Source organism: Trematomus bernacchii, unplaced genomic scaffold, assembly GCF_902827165.1.
Source record: "Trematomus bernacchii unplaced genomic scaffold, fTreBer1.1, whole genome shotgun sequence".
Taxonomy (NCBI): domain Eukaryota; kingdom Metazoa; phylum Chordata; class Actinopteri; order Perciformes; family Nototheniidae; genus Trematomus; species Trematomus bernacchii.
In genome coordinates this window covers 1,416,135-1,429,198 of record NW_022987786.1, presented here as the reverse complement: position 1 = coordinate 1,429,198, position 13,064 = coordinate 1,416,135, and the positions used below count along the sequence as shown (strand labels likewise).

Here is a 13,064-nt window from a genome sequence, read left to right as displayed (position 1 = left end):
CTTAAATGTTCTAGGTTTCATTTTCTTAAGTTAAATGCATGAATAAAGGGGAAAGTTAAGGGGCTGGATGAGCCAGATAAATAGAGGAACATCTGGAAAGAAGACATCTTTAGGTGAAGAGACGTCATATATTTAGTGTGTTTTCAAGTAGAAATGTTAATACTGATGTTTAGATGCATCTTGAATCCCTCCACTGTCTTTATTGGGGATGTTTTGTATTAATATACCTGTTGATGTTCTGTGTATTGGATCAGGGGTCGAGCTGAATATTAAATCCTGTCTCTCATGTTTTAATGTTCTGAACACAGTGAATATATGAGTGTAGATTTAAACAGAATGAACCCTGCTATGGATGGAAGAAAGACGTGAACATTTTTATAATTTTTCATAATTTAATAAGAAGATCTTATTGTTTCAGTTAATTGTCTTTACAACCACTCCCCCCCCCCCCCCCCCCCCCCCTCACTGTTTTGTTTTCATTGTTCCTCTTTGTCCCGCCACTTGTGTTATTCTAGCTGTGCGTCCTTTGTGTGTTTTACTGATATCTGAAACATCTACAGTTTTTAAACGTTGACGTGTTTTTCTCCTCTTTCTTGTACACTTTATTTCACCATCAAATTATTTAAAAAAAATGCAGGTTTGAGGATCTTTGAAGTAGAAAAGAGTTTTTATATCTGTGATTATATAATTAAAAACACTCAGTAGAATATTTGTGTTGTTATAATTCCAGACTCGTTCTCAGGTCAGGAGGTGACTGTCTCTTTAAGGAAAGCGGACTACTTCCTCCACCTGGTTTGCTTGAGTGCTCTTATTTTGTAGGTGTTCTTATTATACATCCATGGTGTGACCCGGATGTAGCATGCTGTGAGCTAAGCAGCTAGCTGTGTCTCCTCTGTCAGCAGGTTTGTTCTCTTTCTCATGTGTTTCTGAAGAGTTTATTCCTATCTTTTTAGCTGGAATGTGTTCTTTAAATGTTTATTAAAGATACCCTCTCTTTGTGGAGTTATAACCCTGCGGAATGTAGATTTAAAACGGGGTTTAGGGTTAGCTAAAGTTAGCTCTGTTTAGGGTTAGCTAAAGTCAACTCTGTTTAGGGTTAGCTAAAGTCAACTCTGTTTAGGGTTAGCTAAAGTTAGCTCTGTTTAGGGTTAGCTAAAGTTAGCTCTGTTTAGGGTTAGCTAAAGTTAGCTCTGTTTAGGGTAAGCTAAAGTTAGCTCTGTTTAGGGTAAGCTAAAGTTAGCTCTGTTTAGGGTTAGCTAAAGTTAGCTCTGTTTAGGGTTAGCTAAAGTTAGCTCTGTTTAGGGTTAGCTAAAGTTAGCAGTTGATGTTTACTGTTCAGTTAGAGAAGGGAGAAGTACTCAGATCTTGTACTTGAGTAAAAGTAGAAGTACTCAGATCTTGTACTTGAGTAAAAGTAGAAGTACTCAGATCTTGTACTTGAGTAAAAGCAGAAGTACTCAGATCTGGTACTTGAGTAAAAGTAGAAGTACACAGATCTTGTACTAAGTGGACCTTTTGAGATCTAAAAAGTTTCACATATATTTATATTAGTTTCAAAAATGTTCATTATTGATTCACTCTTTAGTCAAAATGCCATTTAAGCCGATAGTAAATTAATATATGAAATAATCCTGAAATAGTTAAACACACTAAATTAACTTGTTTCTTGTCATAGTTATTTATTAATGGCTTTAATTAAACTTCCAAACTTTTTACACAATTTCCATATCCCTAAAAAATGATTGTATTTGTGTTTCTCCTTGTGTATTTCAAATACAAATATTTGTCAGTGAAATGAGTGAATCTGAAACGCCATGAAATGTAATATGAATGCAGGTCTCAGCTGGTGCAGCATGGAGCGAGTGAGGAGGGTCCTGGTTCACTTCTGTAAGGATGGAGCGGCTCAACCAGCCCACTTTGTGCAGGTCAGCAACGCTCACAGAATACAGCTTGACCGTCATCACTGCAGTAATAAACATAGTCACACACATAAAAGCAGAGGTAGCAGCAAAGACAATGCAATGTGGCAATGCAATACAGTTACATGTCAATGTACATTGTGCAAAACGACAAAGATGTAGTGTGTGTGTGTTCATCAGTGGCGCACCGTGGGGCTTTAGACAGGGCCGCCAGTAAACAATTGAGAAGCACACACACATTTAACACGTCTCTGTTCCAGCCAACGCAGCCATGATCTAATGATGCGCACATTATGCCAAACAGTCTCCCAACAATATGACAGCTGATCAACAATCACTACAGCTGGTCAACAATCACAACAGCTGGTCAACAATCACAACAGCTGGTCAACAATCACAACAGCTGATCAACAATCACAACAGCTGACCAACAATCACTACAGCTGATCAACAATCACAACAGCTGGTCAGCAATCACAACAGCTGACCAACAATCACTACAGCTGACCAACAATCACTACAGCTGATCAACAATCACAACAGCTGGTCAACAATCACAACAGCTGATCAACAATCACAACAGCTGATCAACAATCACAACAGCTGGTCAACAATCACAACAGCTGGTCAACAATCACAACAGCTGATCAACAGCTGATCAACAATCACAACAGCTGATCAACAATCACAACAGCTGATCAACAATCACAACAGCTGGTCAACAATCACAACAGCTGGTCAACAATCACAACAGCTGGTCAACAATCACAACAGCTGGTCAACAATCACAACAGCTGATCAACAATCACAACAGCTGGTCAACAATCACAACAGCTGGTCAACAATCTCAACAGCTGATCAACAATCACAACAGCTGGTCAACAATCACAACAGCTGATCAACAATCACAACAGCTGGTCAACAATCACAACAGCTGGTCAACAATCACAACAGCTGATCAACAATCACAACAGCTGGTCAACAATCACAACAGCTGGTCAACAATCACAACAGCTGGTCAACAATCACAACAGCTGATCAACAATCACAACAGCTGGTCAACAATCACAACAGCTGGTCAACAATCTCAACAGCTGATCAACAATCACAACAGCTGGTCAACAATCACAACAGCTGGTCAACAATCACAACAGCTGGTCAACAATCACAACAGCTGGTCAACAATCACAACAGTCTCTCAACAATTCGACAGTAAGCTAGATAATGGTTAAATGCAGACGACATGTCCCAACATTGATCAATGAAGTAATCTATTATTAAACTTGTGTCATCGTGCACTCTCACTTCGCTCTAAAATGACGTGAATAGTAACGTGCTCACCCGTCACTTGTAAATAAGTCGATGCTACGAAGGTTTAGCTCAGGACACTGTCATTGAACATCAGCATCTGATTGGCTGATGAATCTGTCACTAATGCTTATTACCAATCAGATGTGTTGTCTTTGAACAAAAGGCTAGCAGTATCTGTTGTGCCCCCGCCAACTAAAATAACTGTGAGGCGTTCAAGTGACTTTTTGATGTAGGAAATCCCAGTTCAGCCTCAACAAAACCTTACTTAATTTAGTAATTCTGAGGATATTATACTATTAAAACTTATAACTAAATACTAATTGTTTGATTATTGTGTAATAGTTTAGATTCATAAATCAGACTGCAACTGTTCTGGGATGTTGTAAACTGAGACTTTAACAGAACTGATTTGTTTTTGAAGACGTTTTTAGTCTCTTATCGGATATATCTTATTTCATTTGTATTTATGTATTTGATATTCTCTGATCTATATGTTTCAAATATCAATAAAATCAGGGTTTTTATAGAAAGATATAGTATGAGGGCGCTGACGTCACTTCTGGCCAAAGTTACAGCCCCGCCCACTTTCCTGTGAAAATACTACATCAGAGCGAAGCTGGAAATAATGTGTCTTCATGTCTTAAAGCTGCTGAGTCATATATTGCATCTCAAACAACAAACAAATCCAGAGGTTTCTTTACTTCCTCTACGGAAAAAGAAGTCTCAGTTTCAGTGTCAGAGACCCACCGGACATCCATCCCATAATTATTCTCTGTAAAAACAAAGCTGTCTCTGCCGCCTGACGCTCTGTGTGATACTCATATCTCTGGAGAACAGAAATATAGTTTTCTGGCATCACTTTTATATTCTACGGGAAACCTGCATTCTGGTTTGAGGCTCCTGTTACCCGGTTTAAACAAAACCCTGACAACTATTCCATATTTGTTCTAACTCGTTGTCCTGTGTCGTATTGTGCTGGCTGGAGGTCTGAACTCTGCTTAGAGACTTTGCTCAAACCAATACCTTTTCTTGTGCATTATGGGTTTAGGGATACCTGTTTTAGAAATGTAGATATAGACACCGTAGATGCTAAACCCAGCGTGTGCATTATAGATCGCCCACCACCAGGTAAGGCTACACGAAGGGTTACACTTTAGATTTCTTCTTCATGTGTTTGCAGAGTATAACGGGTCACTTCAGTGAGGGCGGAGAGGACGAGGTGGAGGTCGGCTGCTCTCTGGAGAGAAACCGGCTCATTCTTCACCGAGCAGACGCAGGGCGGGGGGTCACTCTGAAGGTCAGACACGCCACATGTTAAATACAAATCATGACAATTCATTTGACCTTTATCTTTAATATGACCTAATATTGTCCTTTCCCCCTCCATCTCTAACCACCCTGTTGTCCTTTCCCTCCCAGAGGCACGCCTTCTGCCCCATCAAGCACCTGTCCGTCACGGAGAATGCTGCGCTCCCATTGGACGTTCAGCAGCGAGGAGTGGACGTGGGCGTGGCCATCATCCTGCAGACAGCCAATCAGAAGGTGTTGTTGACACGGCGTGCGAAGGAGCTCCGGATATTTCCCAACATCTGGGTTCCTCCAGGTCTCACACTCATCTGTTACAGGGCCAGGTGCATCATGGGAAATGTAGTGAAGCAGGGTTTTTGGATTAAAATCTCAACATTTAAATTCTGCTTTTAATTTCTCTTCAGCTCTATAGTGCAGTACTTCAAAGTTAGCACTTTCTCACACACATTTATATTTATGTGTTTTTTTGTTTTATTTTAAAGTGTGTTTTATTTTTATAGGAGGCCATCTCGAGCTGGATGAGACGGTGAGTCATCTCTTTATGAACATGATTTGATATGACTTCTGCGTAGTTCTTCTTCTTCTTCTTCTTCTTCTTCTCTGAATTCAAAGTGTGGTTAATGTCAGATGAATGTGTGCAGCTGCTGGACGCCGGTCTCAGGGAGTTACAGGAGGAAACGGGGCTGAAGCTGGAGCCAGAGGAAGGTTCTCCAAACATCCTGGGACTCTGGGAGGTGAGGCAGGACTCTTTAAAGTAGAGACACTACATACTGACATACACCTGAACATCAGCAGGAGAGGACTCTTTAAAGTAGAGACACTACATACTGATATACACCTGAACATCAGCAGGAGAGGACTCTTTAAAGTAGAGACACTACATACTGATATACACCTGAACATCAGCAGGAGAGGACTCTTTAAAGTAGAGACACTACATACTGATATACACCTGAACATCAGCAGGAGAGGACTCTTTAAAGTAGAGACACTACATACTGATATACACCTGATCATCAGCAGGAGAGGACTCTTTAAAGTAGAGACACTACATACTGATATACACCTGAACATCAGCAGGAGAGGACTCTTTAAAGTAGAGACACTACATACTGATCTACACCTGAACATCAGCAGGAGAGGACTCTTTAAAGTAGAGACACTACATACTGATATACACCTGAACATCAGCAGGAGAGGACTCTTTAAAGTAGAGACACTACATACTGATATACACCTGAACATCAGCAGGAGAGGACTCTTTAAAGTAGAGACACTACATACTGATATACACCTGAACATCAGCAGGAGAGGACTCTTTAAAGTAGAGACACTACATACTGATATACACCTGATCATCAGCAGGAGACGACTCTTTAAAGTAGAGACACTACATACTGATATACACCTGAACATCAGCAGGAGAGGACTCTTTAAAGTAGAGACACTACATACTGATATACACCTGAACATCAGCAGGAGAGGACTCTTTAAAGTAGAGACACTACATACTGATATACACCTGATCATCAGCAGGAGAGGACTCTTTAAAGTAGAGACACTACATACTGATATACACCTGAACATCAGCAGGAGAGGACTCTTTAAAGTAGAGACACTACATACTGATCTACACCTGAACATCAGCAGGAGAGGACTCTTTAAAGTAGAGACACTACATACTGATATACACCTGAACATCAGCAGGAGAGGACTCTTTAAAGTAGAGACACTACATACTGATATACACCTGAACATCAGCAGGAGAGGACTCTTTAAAGTAGAGACACTACATACTGATATACACCTGAACATCAGCAGGAGAGGACTCTTTAAAGTAGAGACACTACATACTGATATACACCTGAACATCAGCAGGAGAGGACTCTTTAAAGTAGAGACACTACATACTGATATACACCTGAACATCAGCAGGAGAGGACTCTTTAAAGTAGAGACACTACATACTGATATACACCTGAACATCAGCAGGAGAGGACTCTTTAAAGTAGAGACACTACATACTGATATACACCTGATCATCAGCAGGAGAGGACTCTTTAAAGTAGAGACACTACATACTGATATACACCTGAACATCAGCAGGAGAGGACTCTTTAAAGTAGAGACACTACATACTGATCTACACCTGAACATCAGCAGGAGAGGACTCTTTAAAGTAGAGACACTACATACTGATATACACCTGAACATCAGCAGGAGAGGACTCTTTAAAGTAGAGACACTACATACTGATATACACCTGAACATCAGCAGGAGAGGACTCTTTAAAGTAGAGACACTACATACTGATATACACCTGAACATCAGCAGGAGAGGACTCTTTAAAGTAGAGACACTACATACTGATATACACCTGAACATCAGCAGGAGAGGACTCTTTAAAGTAGAGACACTACATACTGATATACACCTGAACATCAGCAGGAGAGGACTCTTTAAAGTAGAGACACTACATACTGATATACACCTGAACATCAGCAGGAGAGGACTCTTTAAAGTAGAGACACTACATACTGATATACACCTGAACATCAGCAGGAGAGGACTCTTTAAAGTAGAGACACTATATACTGATATACACCTGAACATCAGCAGGAGAGGACTCTTTAAAGTAGAGACACTACATACTGATATACACCTGAACATCAACAGGAGAAGACTCTTTAAAGTAGAGACACTACACACTGATATACACCTGAACATCAGCAGGAGAGGACTCTTTAAAGTAGAGACACTACATACTGATATACACCTGAACATCAGCAGGAGAGGACTCTTTAAAGTAGAGACACTACATACTGATATACACCTGAACATCAATAGGAGAGGACTCTTTAAAGTAGAGACACTACATACTGATATACACCTGAACATCAGCAGGAGAGGACTCTTTAAAGTAGACACTACATACTGATATACACCTGAACATCAGCAGGAGAGGACTCTTTAAAGTAGAGACACTACATACTGATATACACCTGAACATCAGCAGGAGAGGACTCTTTAAAGTAGAGACACTACATACTGATATACACCTGATCATCAGCAGGAGACGACTCTTTAAAGTAGAGACACTACATACTGATATACACCTGAACATCAGCAGGAGAGGACTCTTTAAAGTAGAGACACTACATACTGATATACACCTGAACATCAGCAGGAGAGGACTCTTTAAAGTAGAGACACTACATACTGATATACACCTGATCATCAGCAGGAGAGGACTCTTTAAAGTAGAGACACTACATACTGATATACACCTGAACATCAGAGGAGAGGACTCTTTAAAGTAGAGACACTACATACTGATATACACCTGAACATCAGCAGGAGAGGACTCTTTAAAGTAGAGACACTATATACTGATATACACCTGAACATCAGCAGGAGAGGACTCTTTAAAGTAGAGACACTACATACTGATATACACCTGAACATCAGAGGAGAGGACTCTTTAAAGTAGAGACACTACATACTGATATACACCTGAACATCAGCAGGAGAGGACTCTTTAAAGTAGAGACACTATATACTGATATACACCTGAACATCAGCAGGAGAGGACTCTTTAAAGTAGAGACACTACATACTGATATACACCTGAACATCAGAGGAGAGGACTCTTTAAAGTAGAGACACTACATACTGATATACACCTGAACATCAGCAGGAGAGGACTCTTTAAAGTAGAGACACCGCATACTGATATACACCTGAACATCAGCAGGAGAGGACTCTTTAAAGTAGAGACTCTACACACTGATATACACCTGAACATCAGCAGGAGAGGACTCTTTAAAGTAGAGACACTACATACTGATGTACACCTGAACATCAGCAGGAGAGGACTCTTTAAAGTAGAGACACTACATACTGATATACACCTGAACATCAGCAGGAGAGGACTCTTTAAAGTAGAGACACTACATACTGATATACACCTGAACATCAGCAGGAGAGGACTCTTTAAAGTAGAGACACTACATACTGATATACACCTGAACATCAGCAGGAGAGGACTCTTTAAAGTAGAGACACTACATACTGATGTACACCTGAACATCAGCAGGAGAGGACTCTTTAAAGTAGAGACACTATATACTGATATACACCTGAACATCAGCAGGAGAGGACTCTTTAAAGTAGAGACACTACAAACTGATATACACCTGTTTGCCTCTCTGTGTGTCAGTCGGTGTTTCCCGCCCTTCTCTCCAGAGGTCTTCCTCAGAGACATCACATCGTGGTCTACCTGCTGCTGCGCTCGCCCCTCTCTCACCTGGAGCTGCAGGTACGTAATGAGACATAAGACAATAAAACTCATTTTAAAGAACAATACAAATAGTGCAAGAAGAAACAGAGTAGAAAGGATATATTGTAATATAAGTATATGCAGGAGTTAACTAAATACAAGTCAAATATAATTAGATTGGCTCAAGATGTAAAATGAAATGCTCTGAAATAAAACAATGCTCATTGTATTTATAGATAAATATGTGAGGTGGTTGTTGGTGTGACATCTGAAATGTGAAAGTCACCCTGCAGGCGTCTCTGAGCCCGTCTCCGGCGGAGGTCAGCGCCTGTCTGTGGGCCGACCGCCAGCTGGTCAGCGCCGTGGTGTCCGACCCGGACGGAGAGAATCACGACCTGCAGCGCAGCGTCAGGTAACAACTCCTCAAAACCAGATTCCTTATTTTCTCATATTTTGGTTTTAGTGAAACATTATTTGAAGTAACGAAATCTTTACATATAATTTACATCATTTTTATACATCACAAGAAAACAACGTGAATATTCTCTGAGATTTAACATTTTCAAGAAAATGTACGAGAAAAAGTTAAATGCGTGAGATTAAATTAGTAGATTAACTACAACAGGGGTTTTCAAAGTGTGGGAAGGTGAGCCTCCCCTCAGAGAACATAAGAACAGCCGCGCCCCCCCTCCCAATTATTATTGCTATTATTATTATTATTGTTGTTGTTGCTATAATGCAGGGGTATTCAATTGCATTTCAAAGAGGTCCAGTAAGATAAAATGAAGACTGTTTCTCTCCTCTTGTCTCGTCTCTGTGTGTGTGTTTGAATCTATCGTGCTGGCTCACTGACTGCACCGATTTGATTGGCTGAGTAGCGTCACCTCCTTAAAACATTAAACAATCACTTTTTAAAACCTTTTTATCTTTATGTTTTAAACATATTGTATAAAACTCCCCCACTACTTGGACTATTCCTTGCACCCCTCTAGAATAAGCCTGAATGGTCTCAACCATATTGCATCAGTAACGTGCACTTTGTTGTTATAACAAGATCGCAAGGACAGTGGTAGCGATCGGAAAATTGAGTGTTGTTCAGTTTGTGTGTTGTGGAACATGCGTGTCCGTGCACGAAAATATACCACACACCCAATTACAATAGCATGTTCAATTCACTACCCTGGAAGATAATAAAGTTGTTAAAGTTGGAACAGCCTGTGGACAGCCGTTCTTCCTTGCATGTCAGTCGCCGACACCTTCTTACAGAGGACAGGCACATCTAGCTGCAGCACGACCCGTATATTTTTCGCACGCCGTGTTCTCAACACATATTTTTTAAACATTTTTTACATTTTCAACATCGTGGATACATCCTTATATGCTCCCGGCAACACACTGAACGTTAACTTTGCCTCCTTATTACACTCACCCCTACTTTAGTGGGAACAATGAGTCTGCGTCTTTGATGCACACAGGAATAAACGCAGATCATCCTCTGGCTGCAGCCTTGACCGGCACTTGCTTTTGATCAAAGTCAATGCGGAAAACCCGCACTCACACAGGTAGGTGGAAGTGAAGGGAATGAGCACTTTTACAGCCCTTTTGGCGAGGTGGGGGAACTCGGTCTCCACAGACAGCCAAAAGTGTGCAAGTGTCACTTTACTCGTCTTTTTCTCATTGTTTTTTTTCTCACGCTGCGCCTCCCCTGAAGCTCTCTGGCGCCCCCCAGGGGAGGCGTGCCTCACACTTTGAAAACCGCTGATCTAGAAGAATCCTTTTAGCCTTAAAGCTCCCATGTCATGCTTTTCCGGTTATTACCCGTCCCCTTGTGTGTTATGAAGGTTTTTATGCATGTAAACGGTGTGCAGAGTCAAAACCCTCAAAGTACACCCTGTAGCGAGTAAAACTCTAACACAGAAAATACCTCCCCAAAACGCCTCGTTGGAGATACGTCACTGCCCATCTGATTCTTCCGGGTACCGCCTGATTTCATGCGGTACCCGGAACGAAATGGACCAATCCCGAAGAGCTATGGCCACACCAGCAGCGGCGTGTTCCTCCTCCAGAGGTTCGAAGAACCGGCATTTCACAGACGAAAGCTTCCAAAACATTGCCCAGTTTGAGGCCGGATATGCACAGCTTGTTTGGACCGTTTGGAGCAGGGGAAGATCCGGGTATACAACCTGTAAGTTTGCATTGTTATTTGTGTATTTATCAAACAAGACTGTTTAAATGTGTAAACTGTGTTGGACTGCTAAGCCATTGACACAGTGCTAACTGTGCTAACTAAGTTGCTAGAGTTTCCATATATCAACTCTAATATCAGCAGATGGCCTTGCATACATGTATCTCATAGCAGGAGAATGTCTGCATTCACACACACGGAATACTCATACAGTATACTGTACTGTGATTTACCGTACATTGTGACCGTACATATACTGCATGTAGCTAACGAGGCTAGCTGTATGCTAGCGCAAAACAATGTATTCATGCAAGTTACATTGTATGGTAGCAGAATACCCGTATACGATTGCAATTATAAACACGTTATTGCTAGCCTAATATGAACCACTAGCTTTTGTTCATAGTAGTTTTATTACACTGCATTATAGTTGCCTTTCCTCCAAGCTAACGTTCATATCGTGTTAGCTACCAAGGTAAACAAAGCTAGGTTAGCATATTAGCAGGCAAGCTGTTCATTACACAACTACTACTAACGAATCTAAAACAACTAAGTTTCTCTAATATTTTGTGATTTGCATTTGATTTCGTCCAGCCAGATCCTGGCGGACAATCCATGACGTGCTAAAAGGCACTTCTACTACTACTGAGGCGTCGTGCTAAAAGGCACCGCACCGACTTTGCAAGATGCAAGGAGGAGGAATGGATGATATACCGTGTGTATATATGTATATTTATGTTCATTTTGTACATTTCTAAAAATAAAGTTTAATGGAAATACTTAGTAGGCCTATCCTTTCTTCCCTGAATTCATATATAGCAAACCATGATTTGATTTCTCATCAAACAGTAGTAGTTTATAACGGGTAAAAATAACTTACTCTTTGTTATGAGCGGCTCGTAGGCCACAAAGACAAGGAGACATACACGAGTTTCCAAACCACGGCACATTTATTGTGGTAAATGCAGATAGGTGGTTGAGAGGATCGCAGAGTTAGTCTTCCTGCAGCCGCTTTGGAGAGAGACTGGGGCCGTAGTGTCCGGAGGTGTCCGTGATCGTGCTGATTAGCCTCTTCAGCTCCACCCCATCGTAAGACAAAGGCCCTGGGGCCGTCACACTCTTCTATAACAACAGTTAAAAATATATATGTATATAAAATATACGGCTGTGCCGACGCCATGATAAGACTGATGTTACGCTGAGAGCAGCCGGGAAAAGCACTGTTAGACATGGGCGCAGCCTCTCTGGTGGTTGACTAATCAGAACGAGTGGCCGAGCTGACCAATCGGAGCACACTAGGCTCACAGGGAGGGGGGGGCAAGAGCTCCAACGAGTCGTTTAGTGGAGAAAGTGAATACTGCTGAATACACATGCTTGACAGAGATGCTGTATGCGAAACCAATGTGAGTTTGGAAAATTGCACAGTATAAATCTATTTTAGTATACCTCAACAATGTAATTATGATCAGTGGAAATGGCCATGACATGGGCCCTTTAAATGTCCTCATGAAATGTGTGTGTGCATGCAGTGTGTCTCAGGTCTCTGCAGATGGCGCTCTGAGCGACTCCTCGCTGCCTCTGGAGGTCTGTGAACACCACAGTCCGTGACTCTGAACAACGTGGTGTGGAAAACCCTTTCAGTTTTTCTCCTTTTACTATTGAAGCCGTTCATGAAGTATTATCCAAGTTAGATCCTAAGAAACCGGCTGGTCCAGACAACGTAGAACCTTTCTTTTTAAAGATAGCTGCAGATTGTATTGCACCACCTCTTACTTCTCTTTTTAACCTCTCCCTCAGCACGAACACAATTCCAAAAATATGGAAGTCAGCTTATGTCCTTCCTCTACTAAAAGGAGGGGAGGCCACTTTATTAAATAATTATAGGCCCATCTCTAAATTGTCAGTTCTGGCTAAGGTTCTTAGAGATAACCTTTATTGTGCATTTTGAGTTTGGTATACCTTAGAGATTTAGATACTTTAGATACTAAACTCATTATTGACATAATAGATCAACTACCACCAGGGAAGGTTCCATAAAGGGTTAAACATGAACCTGTTCAAC

The 13,064-nt window shown here is 41.2% G+C and overlaps 1 protein-coding gene across 2 annotated transcripts; it reads left to right on the top strand.

The window, feature by feature from the left end:
• Positions 1–827: 827 nt before the first annotated feature.
• Positions 828–12,625, top strand: LOC117497546 (nucleoside diphosphate-linked moiety X motif 17-like). 2 transcript variants are annotated; one of them, XM_034149515.1, is made up of 9 exons: positions 828–902; positions 1,837–1,925; positions 4,411–4,527; positions 4,650–4,833; positions 5,039–5,064; positions 5,180–5,272; positions 8,758–8,856; positions 9,111–9,229; positions 12,532–12,625. In XM_034149515.1, the coding sequence occupies exons 2-9, from the start codon at positions 1,854–1,856 to the stop codon at positions 12,608–12,610; spliced, it is 789 nt and encodes a 262-aa protein (XP_034005406.1). In that variant the 5' UTR covers positions 828–902; positions 1,837–1,853; the 3' UTR covers positions 12,611–12,625. The 2 variants fall into 2 exon arrangements, with proteins under 2 accessions (XP_034005406.1, XP_034005407.1); XM_034149516.1 differs by having other exon boundaries at positions 8,784–8,856; positions 12,532–12,609.
• The last annotated feature ends 439 nt before the right edge of the window (positions 12,626–13,064 follow it).